The sequence below is a fragment of the Myotis daubentonii genome, chromosome 9 (assembly GCF_963259705.1).
Source record: "Myotis daubentonii chromosome 9, mMyoDau2.1, whole genome shotgun sequence".
NCBI classification, from domain to species: domain Eukaryota; kingdom Metazoa; phylum Chordata; class Mammalia; order Chiroptera; family Vespertilionidae; genus Myotis; species Myotis daubentonii.
This window is the reverse complement of record NC_081848.1, coordinates 45,476,294-45,493,984: the sequence shown is the minus strand read 5'-3', so window position 1 is coordinate 45,493,984 and position 17,691 is coordinate 45,476,294. Positions and strand designations below refer to the sequence as shown.

At 40.6% G+C, this 17,691-nt stretch overlaps 2 protein-coding genes across 17 annotated transcripts in view; both read right to left on the bottom strand.

Moving 5' to 3' along the window:
* Positions 1-6,313: 6,313 nt before the first annotated feature.
* The window catches only part of LOC132240895 (tripartite motif-containing protein 5-like), a 138,174-nt gene continuing 126,796 nt past the window's right edge, over positions 6,314-17,691 (bottom strand). The window contains 1 exon segment of the mRNA XM_059708730.1: positions 6,314-7,008. The gene's annotated coding sequence lies outside the window, so the exon portion shown is untranslated.
* The window catches only part of LOC132240892 (tripartite motif-containing protein 5-like), a 138,969-nt gene continuing 128,393 nt past the window's right edge, over positions 7,116-17,691 (bottom strand). For 14 of the 16 annotated variants that reach the window (XM_059708711.1, XM_059708710.1, XM_059708713.1 and 11 more), the window contains 7 exons: positions 16,011-16,493; positions 15,348-15,443; positions 14,461-14,691; positions 10,425-10,447; positions 9,132-9,232; positions 8,824-8,850; positions 7,116-8,560 (listed from right to left, as the gene is read on the bottom strand). In XM_059708711.1, coding sequence (XP_059564694.1) covers positions 7,983-8,560; positions 8,824-8,850; positions 9,132-9,232; positions 10,425-10,447; positions 14,461-14,691; positions 15,348-15,443; positions 16,011-16,493 — 1,539 coding nt within the window. In that variant the 3' untranslated portion in view covers positions 7,116-7,982. The remainder of the gene's footprint in view (positions 8,561-8,823; positions 8,851-9,131; positions 9,233-10,424; positions 10,448-14,460; positions 14,692-15,347; positions 15,444-16,010; positions 16,494-17,691) is intronic. The other 2 variants (XM_059708716.1, XM_059708715.1) reach the window with 2 other exon arrangements.

Here is a 17,691-nt window from a genome sequence, read left to right as displayed (position 1 = left end):
AATGTGGTACAGCTGTGGCAGTGACATGTTACTAGCCACTAAGAGGCAGTAAGAGCATGGAAGTTAACACATGGAGGTGCTCTTCAAGTGGAGTCTTTATCTAGATAACATTCACACCTCCATAAGCGACCACTTTCCCCACTTCTTTGGGAAATATTTGGAACTTTTTGCACAATCAATCAAAAGCAGAAATGAAAAAAATATTCAAATTAAAAATAAATTTTGAAAGGTTCAATGTATGCATGACATAGTCCTATAATAAAAATAGAATGGCAATAAAATAAAAATAAGTATAATGAAAGCAGATATTTTGGTATTTTTGTAACCTATAGTTGAGTAAGGTAACCTTGTCTTAAAACTCTTCTTGATTCACATATATCTATGAGGCAGGAGCTGGAATTTATATAGGTGCATTTGGTGAGCCATATGGACAGTTTCCATTCCATGGAAGTGGACTTTAAGTGATCGGAGAAGAATGAATGTATTACTAAGAACACATAACCTCATGATCCTTTGCAAGTATAATGATAAGCATGTAAATTTTGCACAGTGTGCACTCTGAGAGCTTGAATGTTTTCCCTTATTATCACATCTATACTAATAATAGACAAATATGTAAATTGATCATCCCTCTGTGATGCTCACAACCAATCAGGAGTGAGTATGCAAGTTAACCCAACAAAGATGGCGGGCCTGTGGGCAGCTCACAAGTGCACAGGTGCCTAGTGGCCGTGGGTTTGGATGGCTTGGCAGAGTGGGAGAGTGGACAAAGAGTGGGGGTGGCTTGGGAGGCTTGGGGGGCTTAGCTCCCTCAGTCACCACAGCTTACTCATTGCCACCTTGGAGACTGTCAGCAGGGAGGAGGAAGTCCCATTCCCACAGAATCAGCCAGAACCAGCTGTTGGTCAGACAGCTCTCTGTGGCAGAAGCAGAGACCAAGAGCACAGGGAGCACCAGGAATTCTGGTGGCAGATGTGTTGCGGGATCTCTTAGACCAGCAGTTCTCAACCTGTGGGCCGTGACCCCTTTGGTGGTGGAATGACCCTTTCACAGGGGTCGCCTAAGACCATCCTGCATATCAGATATTTACATTACGATTCATAACAGTAGCAACATTACAATTATGAAGTAGCAACGAAAATAATTTTATGGTTGGGCCACAACATGAGGAACTGTATTTAAAGGGCCAGAAGGTTGAGAACCACTGTCTAGACCAGTGATGGCAAACCTTTTGAGCTCGGCATGTCAGCATTTTGAAAAACCCTAACTTAACTCTGGTGCCATGTCACATATGGAAATTTTTTGATATTTGCAACCATAGGAAAACAAATATTTATATTTTTGGTATTTATTTTATATATTTAAATGCCATTTAACAAAGAAAAATCAACCAAAAAATGAGTTCCCGTGTCACCTCTGACACGTGTAAGGTTCGCCATCACTGGTCTAGACACTAGAGCAAAGTGAGCATGGAACAAGTCACTGTTGCGGGTGGGGGATGGAGGGAAAGCAAAGGTGAGAGACATAAGTAAACTCAGAGTGTTGAGAAAAAATTAAAAGGAAGATATCCTGCCCTGACCGGTTTGGGTCAATTGATAGAGTGTCGACCTGTGGACTGAAAGGTCCCAGGTTCAGTACTGGTCAGGAGCATATACCTTGGTTACAGGAACATCCCCAGTAGGAGGTATGCAGGAGGCAGCTGATTGGATGTTTCTCTCTCATCGATGTTTCTAACTCTCTATCCCTCTTCCTTCCTCTCTGTAAAAAATCAATAAAATATATATTTTTTTTTTTAAAAAAAAGAAGATATCCTACAACTTCTAGGAAATCTCCACCCATGTACCAAAGGAAAAAAAAAAGACCTCTATTATTCTGTGAGCACCAAACCAAACTGGGTTGGGGTCTCAGACAATTCGCTCATATGATTGCAAAGACAGACAGAAATTCTGGGATGGGAGAAGGGTCCCCTGAGGGCTCCCAGATTGGAGAAGGTGCAGGTCGGGCTGAGGGACCCACCCCTATGCATGAATTTCATGACCAGGGCTCCTAGTAATACTATAATTGAGTATTCCTCTTCATCCAGACCTGCACCCCAAAACAATTAGATTTATGAAGGTAGGAAGGGACCTTCTTTCTGTGTCAGATTGTTACAAAATATTGGTATATGGGGAATGATATTTAAATAGAAAGACATACAGTTATACTGCTATGGACACAATTTTAATTACATTGAACATGCTGACAATAATCATGTTTCTATTCTATTGTTGGTGTTGCTGTCAACATAATTACTGTGGTCATAAATCAAGCCTTTCTAGTGTGGCTCAGTGGTTGAGCATCCACCAAGGAACCAGGAGGTCAGCAGTTTGATTCCAGTCCAGGGCACATGCCTGGGTTGTGGGCTTAATCCCCAGTAGGGGGTGTGTAAGGAAAACATTATTGTTTTTCTCTCATCAATGTTTCTGTCTCTATACCCCTCTCTTACTTTCTCTCTAAAAATCAATAAAATCACATAAGAAAAATCAATCAATCAATTGAAATGATATTGTTAGCATTTATGTAAACTCCTTTGAAAAATTTTAACCAACAATTCTCACATTCTGTTTTGTTCCTAAGATGTATTCAGATACCTACCTCAATGTCTGTTTGTTATCTACACCATCACACTCTAACCACATTACTGCCTGTGCCCTGTGCTATTTTCAGTCCAGAAACAGTTAAAAATCATAGATCCAAAGTCAGAGAACTTCTCCAACAGGAGATGTAGGGACTAAAGGGAACACAGAGCCCAGAGAAGAATGTATCATTCCCTGGGCCTCGGAACATAATTTGCTGGGATGTGGACCACAGCACCGTGCTTAGCTCTGGAGATGGAGTTTAAGTGATGGGAGAAGGAGCATGGGTCATTCTGGTTTCCTATAGGCCTGGCAAGTTCTGTTTTCCTCACTAGTATCTCTCCACATTAAATTTAATGTCTCAGAGGAAGTTCCCAGGAGACCAGCACCACTCCCCCAGCCCTCCCAGCCTCTCTTGGGCTTCTGACTTCCTCAAACATTTTCCTGATTAATATTTTTATAATCTCTTCACAGACAACCTCAAAGACATTAGGCCCCACTAGTAGCTGTTATATTCAAATTATCGATTAGTCCCAGGGTTTACAGCTCTAAGCAGTCCTCCCTCAACCTACTTAAAAATGCATACCATATGTAGTGGTTTCAGTTTTGAAAGAAAGGGATTTCTTGGGAGCTAAAAGGTGAAATCTGATAAATAGCTAGCTTCCATTCCCCTTATTAACAAAAGGATGTTGTTCTTCTCATTCCAAGCTCTGCACCTCATAAAACATCTCACACAGGGTCTGGAGGGAACACATTAGTTCTCTGGGTCTTAGGATGTGGGCTCAGATCAGAGATTCAAAGGGAGGAAGGGTAATATGATGAATACTAGAGGTCCGGTGCACAAAAATTTGTGCACTCGGGGGGGGGGGGGTGTCCCTCAGCCCGGCCTGTGCCCTCTCGCAGTCTGGGACCCCTCGGGGGATGACCACCTGCTGTCTTAGGCCTGCTCCCCAGGGGATTGGGCCTAAGCTGGCAATCAGACATCTCTCTGTCAGCCTGGCAGCCCTCGGGGGATGTCCACTTGCCAGCGGGGAGCAGACCTAAGCTGCAGTCGAACATGCTTAGGGCTGCTGAGGACACAGGAGAGGCTCCTACCACCACCGCTGTACTGGCAGCCATCAGCCTGACTTGTGGCTGAACAGAGTTTCTCCATGTGGGAGCTTACTGACCACCAGTAGTCAGCTCCTGCATTGAGCGTCTGCCCCCTGGTGGTCAGTGTGTGTCATAGTGACCAGTCATTTCCAGTCTTTCTGCTTTTAGGGTCAGTTTGCATATTACCCTTTGACTATATAGGATACACAGGTGGGGGCCGGCTGATTTGCCCTGAATGGTGTCCCGGATCAGGGTGAGGGTCCCGCTTGGGTGCCTGGCCAGCCTGGGTGAGGGGCTGATGGCTGTTTTCAGGCTGCCCACACCCCCTTCAGGGTGGGGGTTCCCACTGGGGTGCCTGGCCAGCCTGGATCAGTGGCTAATGGCTGTTTTCAGGCTGACCACACCCCCTTTAGGGTGGGGGTCCCCACTGGGGTGCCTGGCCAGTCTGGGTGAGGGGCTGAGGGCTGTTTTCAGGAGGGTCAAGCCTACAACTGAAGCTCCCAGTCTCTCCTTTCTTTTTCTTTTTCTTTTTTTATTCTGGGATTTATTTACCTTCTATAATTGAAATTTTCTTGCGGCTCCAGTTCCAAGGCCAGCTGGCTGAAAGCAGGTATCTGGGTTTGTTTAGCTTCTATAATTGAAACTGTTGCTTTCAGAGCTCTGAGCGGGCCATGGCAGGCCGGGAACCTTGGCTTCCTTCATCACTGGAGTAAGCAAGCCTCCTGTTCGCTTCAGCTGCATGGCTGCTGGCCGCCATCTTTGTTGGCAGTTAATTTGCATATCACCCTGATTAGCCAATGGGAAGCATAGCGGAGGTATGGTTAATTACCATGTCTGTCTATTATTAAATAGGATGGGATTGTGGGAGGCACACATCCTACCCTGTCCATGTGCACTCCACATAAAAACACTGCATGTGTTCAGCCCTCCACTCCCCTTCAACTCTCAACATGTTTTGTAGATTAATGTAGACCTCACCAAAAATTACTCTACTGTATATCTCTGCATTTACCACCACACCCCAAATCATCCTGTTCTCTTTTTTTAAAAAATATATTTTATTGCCCTAACCGGTTTGGCTCAGTGAATAGAGCGTCAGCCTGTGGACTCAAGGGTCCGGGGTTCGATTCCAGTCAAGGGCATGTACCTTGGTTGTGGACACATCCCCAGTAGGGGGTGTGCAGGAGGCAGCTGATGGATGTTTCTCTCTCATCTATGTTTCTAACTCTCTGTCCCTCTCCCTTCCTCTCTGTAAAAAATCAATAATATATATATATATTTTATGTATATTTATTTTATATATATAGATTTTAATATATTTTATTGATTTTTTAAAGAGAGGAAGGGAGAGGGACAGAGAGTTAGAAACATCGATGAGAGAGAAACATCCATCAGCTGCCTCTTGCACACCCCCAACTGGGAATGTGCCCGCAACCAAGGTACATGCCCTTGACAGGAATCGAAACCGGTACCCTTCAGTCCTTAGGCCGACGCTCTATCCACTGAGTCACACAAGCCAGGGCCTGTTCTCTTTTATCCACTGTGAGAATGGAAAGTGGGACAAACACTTGACAAAAAATCTGGCTGTTTCTTATGGCATAAGATACATTGAACCTAAAAACCTGTAAATCTGCATATACTACTTAATCATGAGCAAGAAATTGTCTGTATTGCAGAAGACTGGACTGAGATCCCACCAAGGCCTGCATGAACATTCACTGCAGATTCAACTCCCCGCCCTTTGACTGCGGGGAGGGGAGGAAGAACAGGCTTGTTTTCAGTTCTGGGGACTGCCCTAGTCTGTTAGCCCACTGGAGAGTGAGGCCAATAAGGAGAAAACAATTTTTAAAAAAAGTATGCCTGGTGTGTGTGTGTGTCTGTGTGTCTGTGTGTGTGTGAGTGTGTGTGTGTTTACCAGAGGCAGATCTTAAGCAGTCTTGACAGTGGTGTCAAAGACATGAAAAGTGTGGTATCTAAACATTCAGGTCTTTTTTCTTTCTAATTAGGGACTTCATTCTGAATCGGAGGACCAGAATTCCAATAACTGAAAACTCTAGGAATTGATTTGTCAATAATTGAGGAATATTGCTAGTAAATCATCGCCCCAGGCATCATAGCAACAGAGAGTAAGGAAGGCAGAAATCAAAGGGAAAATTTAGATCAATTTCACACACACAAACACACACACACACACACACACACACACACACACTGTAATGTCCACCTTGCAATCCCTTGTTACATCAAAGATAATCTAAAGAGAGAAATTTAGATATCTCTGTGGCCATGCAGAGATGAGAAGATAATAATTGACAAGAGAACCCATTTAATTGATTAGTTAATTCATTAATGTATTATTTTAACTTTGACTTCTTTGAGGACAGATTTGGGAATAAAAATTCCAAAAGACAAGAGCATGGTGTGAATATTCATTGCTGAAATCATGCACCTATCTCTTTGGAGAACTGGCTTTTCTCTTGTTCTTGAAAACTTGAACCTCACTGCAAAAGTAAGGCTGAACTGGGCAACAAAACACCGTTAAGAAATCCCACAATTGTACTTAAATCATTTCTGTGAATAGTAACTTTTTTATTAAAATTTTTTAACATTGACATTGTTGCAGATAGACATCCCCCTGTAACCTCCTATTTCCCACATTAACCTTCTCCCCAACCCCCCTCCCTTGGTCTTCACAAGTCTATTGTCCATGTCCATGAGGTATGCATATCTGTTCTTTAGCTAACACCTTTACCTTCTTTATCCAGTCACCCCTAACCCACCTCATCTCATATACTGCCCAGTCTGTTCCTTGTTTCTGGTTCCATTTTGTTCATCAGATTATTTTGTTCATTAGATTTCACAATTCTTTCATCAAGTTATTTTTATTTCTTAAATCAAAGCAAAAATAGTAAAGTTGAAAGAAAACTAATATGTATTCTTAAAATCATTTATTTCAGTCACAGAGGCAAACAAAAATGAATCAACAGTATACTTGATGACTAATTATGTGCTAGCCATGAAAGAAATTATTGAAAATATTCTATGGTTTAATTTTCACAATAATACATCAGGTAAATTACATATTATTTTATAAATGTGAAACCGAATCGTGTATAATTTAGATTGTTTGATCAAGGCTAATGTGCAGTAACACCAGACTTATAATAAAATTTTCACTCATACACACAGTCTTGTCTAACACTGGCAGAGCTGGAGTACTCTAGACAGCAGCACAGAGATATCTGGGATCTGAAACATGAGACTTTGGTAAAAACTACCCTTGTGCCCCTGAAAGCAAAACCTGTTTCATGACACACTGACACTGTTTAGATTTTTCAGTAATTAATGGAGAAAATATTTATTCAGTTGAGACACTTACATGTTATATACTTAATGACATTCTTCTTCTCACAGTGCTACGAACTATGGTATGGTTTTATTACCAGGATTTTTTAAAGAAAACAAATTGACATTCAGGTATTTTATTCAAAATTCACTGTGCATATTTGGAGAAATTGGACATGAACTCAGAAATGAGGACACAGAACTTACACACTTAGTACATATTATTTATGATATTTTCTTATTGCCTGGCTGATGTTGCTCAGTGGTTGAGCATTGACTTGTGCACCAAGAGGCTGCTGGTGCCATTCCCAGTCAGGGCACATTTCCTGGACACAAGGTCAATCCCCAGTAGGCAACATGCAGGAGGCAGCCCTTTAATGTTTTTCTCTCATTAATGTTTCTATCTCTCTCTACCTCTCCCTTCCTCTCTCTCTAAGAAATCAATTAAAAACCCATATTTAATATTTTCTTCTTCACTCCTTGATGAATAACAAACATCATGGGTAAATAGACAGACAGGCCTCTGAGGATTCAGTCTGAAGTGAATGACTTCTATTCAAGTCTTCAGTAAAAGTTGTTGAAAAGCTTTCCTTCTTCTTCTCAGTCAGTGGCAGAGGACATGAGATTGTAGAACTTGGTGGAGATGTTACCTCCATACATGTCTTTTTTTTATGAGGCATTAGTCATTTTCCTTGAGATGATAAGACTGATGAATTAGGATTGTCTATGAATGCAAATAATATTTTGGGAAAAATATGGCACGAGGCAAATTGTACACCCTATTGATTAATGAAGGGTGTTCAAATGGGAAAAGAAAAAAAAAAAAAAAAAGCCCGGAAAAGATAGTGAGAACAGTGCAGGTGCGCTCAGCTCATTAGATGCACCCATGGCAAGAGGCATTCCAGAGAAGTGGGTGAAGGTGTAAGAGGTTTAAGAGCCTTGAGAACACAGTGTCATGGGGGCAGAGCATTTCATAGGATTGAAATATGGAAACATTTTCTGAGAAAAGGAACATGAAGAGAATTTATAGATGAGAAACCCATGGTTAGTGACATTAAAAAATGAGACAGTGCCAGCATCATAGTCTAGGAAAACCCCAACACGACGGGGAGGAACACTCAGGTACAAGGTTAATGTCGTGGAGTCAGAGGAGGCAGAATCCACAAAAGCCTTATATTCAGAATGGTTCTGTAGCCCTATAACCCAGTAGCCATATTTAGGTTTAAATCTAGAGCAAATAGGCTGACTATTGTTAACTAGTTTTATAAAATCCATTATAATGGAGTCACGGTAATTTTCTCCATATACCCCCATAATCCAGGCACGTTTCTGTGACACATCCACCTCCCAGTAATGCTTCCCTGATGTGATAGAAGGTGATCCCAGGACACCAAAATCCATATTATCACCTCCAAAAAAACAAGAAAAACGGGAAGGTCTCACTTGTCTCCGATCCGCAGAAATGACAATATTTGATTTATTCGTGGGAGGATCCAGGGTCACGTGTACTGTAGAAAAATTACAGGGTTGGTGAGGAATAGGATGTACCTTTATTTGCGACATTGTAGGAGAGTCTTGAGAATAAAATGAATGGGAAATGGGAAGGATTTGGTTTGGTTCTTGAGGAGCATTATTCACTGAAAAATATAACACATATGTGGATGTTGGCAGGGAAAACCTGGGTCGTTATACTAGAGACCTAGCAGAAAATGCAAAATTCTAAAAGAAGATGAGGACAAGGTGACTTTGTAATATTGTGATTTCTCCTTACCCCAGTAGCGTCGCACACCTGTCAGTTCTGAAATTAGAAAAAAATCCAAATATAGGCAAATCAAATATAGGCAAAATATTCTGCATCAACATCTATTTTCTCTCCTAATCTAGGAAAGACTGTGGTCTATGTAAGTTAGTACATGGAATAGGGGTGAACACGACAATTGACCACTCCCCATTGAATATGCTCTTATAACCAGCATGTATTTGTCTTCTTTTTTCTCCTCCAACTACACCCAAAACCTGTACTTTAACTCCAACCATAACAAAAATCTCACAGCCACCCATTGCTCTAGCATTCCTCACCATTAAACACTTGTAGCATCCCTCTCAGGTCAGGAGCTTGAAACACTCTCCTTTGTTTCTTGGAGAGAGTTTTTGGCTTCTTCAGAGTGAAGGTCTTACTCCTAGAGACAACAAAATAGATCCACACACCTCTGAATTTTTGTCTCTCCAAAACCACTAATTTTATCTACTCACCCCAAGGAGTACTTGAGCCCCCATTCATGGACTCCTGAGAGAGAAGACTTCTGACCTTGGCACCAGAAGAAATGTGCTCAATCCATTTTCCCAGTTGACTGCTGTCTGCCCTTGGAAAGGCGCTGACCTCTCAGAAGCAGTTTATTCCTTTCACAGTGATAACTATCCTCTCCCTTTCTAACTCCTAAAAGTTATATGAAATTATGTGCCATAGTGAATTTCTTTAAAATGCAAAATTTGGTACCTTGAAATAAATTAGTAAAAGGAAAAGTCGTGACATGGATGTAGATTCCCAGCAATATGACAAGAATGCGAGGATGCAGAATGTGGTTCCTTATGTTTGAGATATATCAAGTGTGGGAATACTGTCTGGGAAGAACCAAGACCTTTAAATTACACTGACCAGTAGGGAGGCCTCCAAAACTACATCTGAAATTTCTGGTTCTCTGGGAAAAAATATGACACTTAGAAATGAAGATATAAATGCTATATTACTATCGGTCTGAAATTCATGTGTTTGGAATAGATTAATGCAGCCAAGTAGGTGTTCAAATTTAGACACAAAGATGCTGCTCTTCCATTCGGATTTCAAAAGTACATGACCAAGATGGATCAATTGTTTTTCCCAGGGTCAAAATATTCCTTGATATTCAAGTCGGCTTTTGGAAAATAAAGAGAACCATATCTTCTATTCGTAGAGCAGAAATTTAAATATAAAGGAGTTGTCTCAAATTCTGAGTGCTTAGGAAGTAAAGAAGTCATGACATTCCCACGGTCAATACATCACCTGTTACATGTGAAAATCTGAGTTAGATACAGGCATGCTGAATGCATAGAATGTATGAAGTCAGATGGGTCTGATACTGCAACATCTTATGTTTAACTGGTACTAACCCAAACTTTGCAACTCCCCTCAAGTAAATTGCCTACATAAAATCTGGTTCATTGTAAATAGGTATAGAATACACAAGCCATATATGAATAGAAATTTAAGATAAAACTATATCCAAATGTTTCTGCCCTGAGCAATATTTTATTCTTTTTAATCACCAGGTATATTTAATGTCTTTAAATACTTTTTACAGCACAAAAAGACCATCGCTGGTCTCCCATACATACCTTTCCATAATGCCTTTCACATCCTAAGGAGGAAAGAGACACTATAAGTCATGAAGTAATAAGCTCTTTCACTAACAAAACTTCAACACATCTCCCTTCTCCACCCCCTGATCTGGTGAGAATAGAGATGGTCGTAATGTGAGAGCAAAATAGTAAAGAAAATACCCAGGTCAATCATTTCAAAATATTCATGTGTAGTTGTGTGTTTTCCTAAAATATAGAAACAACTTTGACCCTTGTGGCAGCACAGCTTGAGTTTCCAGTACTTGGAGATGAGACATATTAATGAGAAAAATATGAGGCCCCTGATATTTTCCCCATGTTCATAAGACTCCTCATGAAATGATTTGAATAATTCATGGTTTGCTCATTTATTCAACACAAATATAAAGTGTTGTACTATTATTTGCCAGGCATTTTGTCATAATTTGTTTGAAACAAAGATGAGTAGTTATAGTATTCCTTAAAAATTCACATGGCTTTTGCTGAGTGTACTAGGAAACAAATGTATCAATGTAGGTGTTTCTCAAATTTCTCTTCTTTTTTTCACCCACTCTCTATAATTGACCTTATCCACACCCTTAAATCCAACACACATATATCTATAATTTATTTCCAAGTCATTATTTTTACTCAGTTTTGTCTCTTAAATGCAGGTTAATATAATGCCTAGTAAAGAAGCCACAGGAACCAGTAACTTAGGATATTTACTATGAAACTTACTTTTCAACCAACAAATTACCTCCTCTTTTATACACCTTCGTCCATGTTACCAATATCCATTTGGTCGCTATCCTAAACACTACAATATTTACTGCGTTTCAGGGTCTAAACACTTTATTACATTTTGTTAACTGCTTTCATTCATCTGACATTGTTTCTCATCACAGGTTTCTCCTTCTTACATCCTCTTTCTAAAATCAACAAACACATATTTTTTAAAAAGTCACCACAGGACTGGTAGGAGGGAAAAATGAAACTGGCTGGTACCACACCCACAGGTGTAGATTATGAAATGGGACCCCAACTCAGCTTGAGGGACAGTCCCACACACTGATGTGCCAACGGCAATCAAGGCTCAACTACAACAAGAACGCATGCACAACCCAAACATTAGACACCCCTAGAGAACCTGGTTCAGATGAACACAGAAACTGCACCACTGGGCCCCAAGGGAAGCCTGCTATCTAAGGCCACTCTGCCAATGTTGGGAGATGTGGCAGATATACCAAACACATAGAAATAAACATAGGAAGGCAGCCGAATGAGGAGACAAAGAAACATGTCCCAGATGAAAGATCAGGACAAAATTTCACAAAAATAACTAAACAAAATGGAGGCAAGCAATCTACTAAATGCAGAATTCTAAACACTGGTTATAAGGATGCTCAATGAACTTAGGGAAAGAATAGATTACCTGACTGAGAACTTCAACAAAGAGAGAGGAAACATAAATAGGAGATACAAAGCATAAAAAATACCCTGTGAGAAATAAAAAATACCAAGAAAATGAATCTGAAAAGTGGCACAAGAAAAGCAGTTAGTTATCTATAAGGGGGATCCCTAAGAATCCCAACTAATTGCTCAACTGAAACTTTGCAGGCCAGAAGGGAGTGGCATGAAATATTCAAAGTGATGGAAAGCAAAGACCTACAACCTAGAGTATTTTACCCAGCAAGGCTATTACTTATTATTATTATTATTATTATTAGAAAGGCTATTATTTAAAATTGAAGGAGACATAAAGAAATTCCTAGATAAGAAAAAGCTCAAGGAGATAATCACCACCAAATCAGTATTATAAGAAAGGTTAAAGAGACTTAAGGAAAAGAGAAAATAAAAAGCAAAAATGTAAATAAGAAAATCATCATGATGTAGAAGATATGACCAACATTGTCAACCAGTTCCACCTGACAACTAAAGACCCTTTCACCCAATCAATGCACAATTCACATTCTTTTCAAATTCATATAACATATATGGACATATAATATTTTAGTAGAAAAAGCAAGAGTCAATACATCTATAAGGCTGAAATAACAAAACATTTGCTTTCTGATTAAAAAGGAATTAAATTTAAAAAACGCAATAGAAAAAAACGTGAAAAATCACCAGGTGTTTGTACATTAAAAAGCACCCTTTCAAATATTTCAAGGGTTCAGATAAAAATAACAAAGAATATTTGAAAAAAAGTTAAATTAATTCAAAATAACAAGGCCCAGCAGGTGGAGCTCAGTGCTTAAGGGCTGACCTATGAACCAGGAGGTTGAGGTTCAGTTCCCAATCAGGGCACACATAAGGGTTGCTGGCTCTATCTCCAGTAGGGAGCATTCAAGAGATAGCTGATCTGATCAATGATTGTCTCGCATCATTGATGTTTCTATCTCTCTCCCTCTCACTTTCTCTCTGAAATCAATAAGAAACAAATACGTAAATAATCCAAAAGTATGGAATATAGCTAAAACAATGCATTTATAACATTAAAAACTATAAGAGAAAAGACTGTAATCAGTGGTCAAAATTCCTACTTTAATCCTTGGCTGGTGTAGCTCAGTGGTAAGAGTGTCGGCCCAAGAACCAAAGACTCCCACATTCAATTTCTGATGAAGGGCATGTATCTGTGTTGCAGGTTTGGTCCCTGGGTTCCTTTGGGGTGTGTGCCGGAGGCAACCCATGAATGTACCTCCCTCACATGATGTTTCTCTCTCTCCCTCTCTCTCTCTCTCTCTCTCTCTCTCTCTCTCTCTCTCTCTCTCTCTCTTTCCCTCCCTCCTTATCTGCTTTCTTCCCTCCCTTTCACTCTCTCTAAAAATCAATGGAAAAAATATCCTAGGTCGAGGATTAACAAAATAAAACAAAAAATTCTCACTTTAAGAAACTAGAAAAAGAACAACAAATTAAATACAATGCACACACACAGAAACACATACACACTCTCATATATGAATGTACATTTACATACACACACAAAGGAAACTATATAAGTGAGAGCAGAAACCTGTGATATAGAAAGATAATAAATAAATAAATAAATAACAGTAAAATTTATTCTTAAAAAATATCAATGAGCTCTGGGTGGTTTGGCTCACTGGATAGAGTGTTGCCTTGTGGCCTGAAGAGTCCTGGGTTCAATTCCAGTCAAGGGCATATGCCCAGGTTGCAGGCTCGATCCCCAATAAGGGTGTGCAGGAGGCAGTCGATCAATGATTCTCTCTTATCATTGATGTTTCTATCACTCTCTCCTCTTTCTAAAATCAGTAAAAATATATCAAAAAACAAACAAACAAAAATCAATGACCTTGACCAATGATAACTAACTTGGCCAAAAATAATTACAAAATCAGGAATAAAAGAGGAGCTATTCGTGTTAGTATTGTAGAAATGAAAAAAAATCTACAAACTTATAATGATTAATTTCATGCTTATGAATCTGACAACTTAAAATGGACAAATTTCTACAAAGATGTATATTATCCAGAACTGACTCAAGAAATACAAAAAAGAAAAAAAAAACACACAAAAAAGCTGAGAAAACCTAATATAAGTAAAAAAAAAATATTTTAAACTTTTCCATTAACACAAAGGCCCAAAGTGAAATGGTTTCACTGGTAAATCTACTGAATAACTATAAAATAAATAATTCCAATCCTTCACAATTGTTTATTCAGAAAATTCAGAAGGAACAGAAAAATTTCAACTTATTCTAAAACCAAAAACAACAACTCTTGGATCATGAAGAGATACTAAATAAAGTTCTAGGCTAGATCACAGACACAGGGGCCTACAGAATACAATGAATCTTCTTTTCACAGTCAATTTTATACTTAAATTGATACATTAAAAAGAACCAGATTTTTCCCTGTTGTTCATGCATTCAACAATTCCAATAACCTCTGAAACAGATGCAGGGAAGGGTCACTGCAAGACCAATGGAACCCCAGTGTCAACACCACAAACAACAGCCACACAGCAGAGAAGGAAACTTAGTCTTAATTTTCCTTAAGTTCAGATGCTGAGGCTTGTTTCTAAGTCTTACCTGCAGCATCTCTACTGTTGACCCCTGCAACAGATGCTCCAGATCTGAGATGAGATCTCTCAGCAACTTCTTCTGCTGGGCCAGCTCACCCTCAGCCTGAGCCAGGTCATCAAGATTCTCTGCCGCCTCCTTCTTCAGGCTTTGCAGCTCCTTTTGCTCCTCACTGGCCAGGATACCTCTCAGTTGTTTAAAACAATCCTGGACCCTTTTCAGCTCATGTTCTATTTGATCCTTCAGGAATGAGAAAGAAAGACAGGTCCTCAGACTATCAGGCTGACTGGGAGCCAGAAAAGAAAGTATTTAATTTGGATGTTCTCAGAGGGAAGAGAGATGGAAGCAGAGGAGCAATTCTTGGGGAGGCTGATTTTCCCCATTATTTTGTCTTCATCACATTCCAAATAATGCCGTCATGTCTACATTATTGAGGCCAACTCTGAACCAAAATGGGTCATCTCGGTGTGGCTCAGCTCTCACAGAGCTGCCCAGGAAAGTCATGCCTCCATGCATTACTCCTCACCCCACCCCACCTGCAGCCTATGTTGAGCTCCTGGGACAGAACATTGAACCCCTGGCAATTGCCTTCCCTGGAAGAGTTTAAGGCAAAAAAAAAAAAAAAAAAAAAAAAGAGGGAGAGAGAAATGAATATAAAATTTACTACCATCCTCACCAGAGAGTCTATCTATGGGAATTACTAACCTACAAATATCTGCATTATTTTGTGACATGTTTATTCCCAGCCCTTTCCCTACCCAAGATAGGATAAAAATGGCTGATTAATGACTCTGGACATATCAACTGTCAGAAAACAAGGAAGGGAGCTCCTTGTGACTAAAACCCAAAGTCATGCCGAGATTCTTATTTAATTATCAGAAAGAGTCTCCTCCTACCTTCCTGGAAGTTCTCTCTTCTTCAAGGTTATCATCCAATTTTTCAGCTTCCTGCTGCTCTGCCCTCAGCCTGTCCAGAGCTGCCTGGAGCTTTTCCTATGGGAGAGGAATCACTTCAGCGTTAAGCTATGGGCTCTCTCCTCATCAGAAGAGAGGTCAAATGGGAAGAAATCAGGTTCATCTCTAAAGAAACTGTAAAATGACCATTAGAATCTGTGATTTGAAGGAAACCTGAAGTGGTTATGTGTTCTTTAAGACTCAGATGATAGAAGTCACCATTACCATGTCAAGAGAAGACTGGTTCTCTTTGTCAAGAAGAATATACTGATCCTGTAGTAAGGAAAGAACTTAGGTCTTGATCCACCCAGCTGCCCAGTTACCTGTCGTGTCTAAAGAGATGATGACAGCTTTGCTTGTGCACCAAGCCTCTACCTATTAGCACAAGGTCTGAAACACCTACTCTCCTTTACAGTCTGCTCATCATTTGTATTTGTGTGGAATGTATAGAAATGTCCTTCAGGCCTTGGAAAGTGAACATAGGAAGAAAAGTGACCACAGGCCTCAGGACTGTGGTGGCAAGAAAATTACAGTCAAATACAAAAGTTGAGGTTTCCCATCAAGTGCTATTTTCTGCCCTGTCTTTCCTCCATCCTGGTCTGTTACCTTATTCTTCTGGGCAATCTCCTCCATGAGGAATATTTGATGACCACGGTGCTCTCGAGACCGCTCGCAAAGCCAGCAAATGATTTTCTTATCTTCGTTGCAGAAAAGCAGGAGTTTTTCTCCATGGTCCACACAGAGATCTCTCTTTTGCTCCTCCTGTGGGCTCAACTTGACCTCCCTAAGGGCCTCCACAATGTTGGCCACATGTCGATTGGGACGCAGGTTCTCAGGCTGGTAAGTGATCCTGCACACTGGGCAGCTGCTCTTTCCTTGGCCGATCATGGACCCCCTGTTGTTTGCAGTGATGCAGGCTTGGCAAAATGTGTGCCCACAGTCCAGGCTCATGGGTTCTGTTAGGAGCTCCAGGCAGATGGGGCATGTTACCTCTTCCTTTACATTCACCAGGATTCCTGAAGCCATCGCAGCTGCTCCCCTGCTCCTTTCTCTCCTGATCTGAGGCTTCTGTTGCTCACCGACCTCTGCCTGATTGGAAAGATGAAAGGGGGCAGAGTAAAAATGGTAGGAATAAATGTTGCTAATTGTGTGGAAATGAAGGATGGGGCAAGAACAGATATAAAAGGATAAAAAAGAAAAGGTAGAGACACAACGCAAGGAGCATGGTGACCTGGTAAAAAAGGCTATTAATAACAATACTAGAGGTCCGGTGCACAAAATTTGTACACGGGGAGCGTCCCTCAGCCTGGCCTGCACCCTCTCGCAATTCGGGACCCTTCTCACAATCAGGGACTGCTAGCTCCTAACTGCTCACCCCCTTGTCTGCCTGATCACCCTTAACCACTCTGCCTGCCTGCCTGATCGCCCCTAATCACTTGACTGCCTGCCTGATCGCCCCTAACTACTTGTCTGCCTGGCTCATTGTTCCTCAACGCCTCTGCCTCAGTCCCTGCCACTGCGGCTTCATTGGAAAGATATCTAGAAGGACGTAACTACTGCCATATTACGCTTTTATTATTATAGTTTATTTTAATTTTTGTTAATCCTCACTCAAGAATATTTTTGCCATTGATTTTTAAACAGAGTAGAAGGGAGGGAGGGGACGAGAGAGAAAGAGAGAGAGAGAGAGAAAGAGAGAGAGAGGGGGAGAGAGAGGGAGAGATAGAGATATGAATGTGAGAGAGACACATCAATTGGTTGTCTGATACAGGTACCCATATCTGGGTGGTGATCAAACCTGCGACCCTGTAAGTGTCCTTGACCTTTCCATGCACCAGCCAACACTGTAACCACTGAGAAATTCCAGCCAGGCACATAAGAATTTTAAATACTTTTATTTACACTGACATGACAAATTTCATTTTTATCAGTGCAAGGGTGGTTACTGCCCTTTACTTTTACTAAAGCAAAGGATGATCTGAGGCCTTTTTTACAAAGAAAAGATGTTTGTGTGTCCCAGCATCTCTCCTGCTTACTCTTTCCTATGACAAACACATCCCCAAACAACATTTGGGTCTCAGCTTTTATACCTGCTCTTGTCTCATCAGATAATGCTGCCCTGTTATCAGTAGAACTCACTATTATCCTTCAGTTAACAATCTCCTTCCGTGTTCCTTTATCAGAAAGACCTGCTCTGACTTGCTTATTTATAGTGGAACTATTGCCATCATTTGCTGTATGTTTGAAAAATTTCTCTCATTACTATGACACTAGAGGCCCAGTGCAC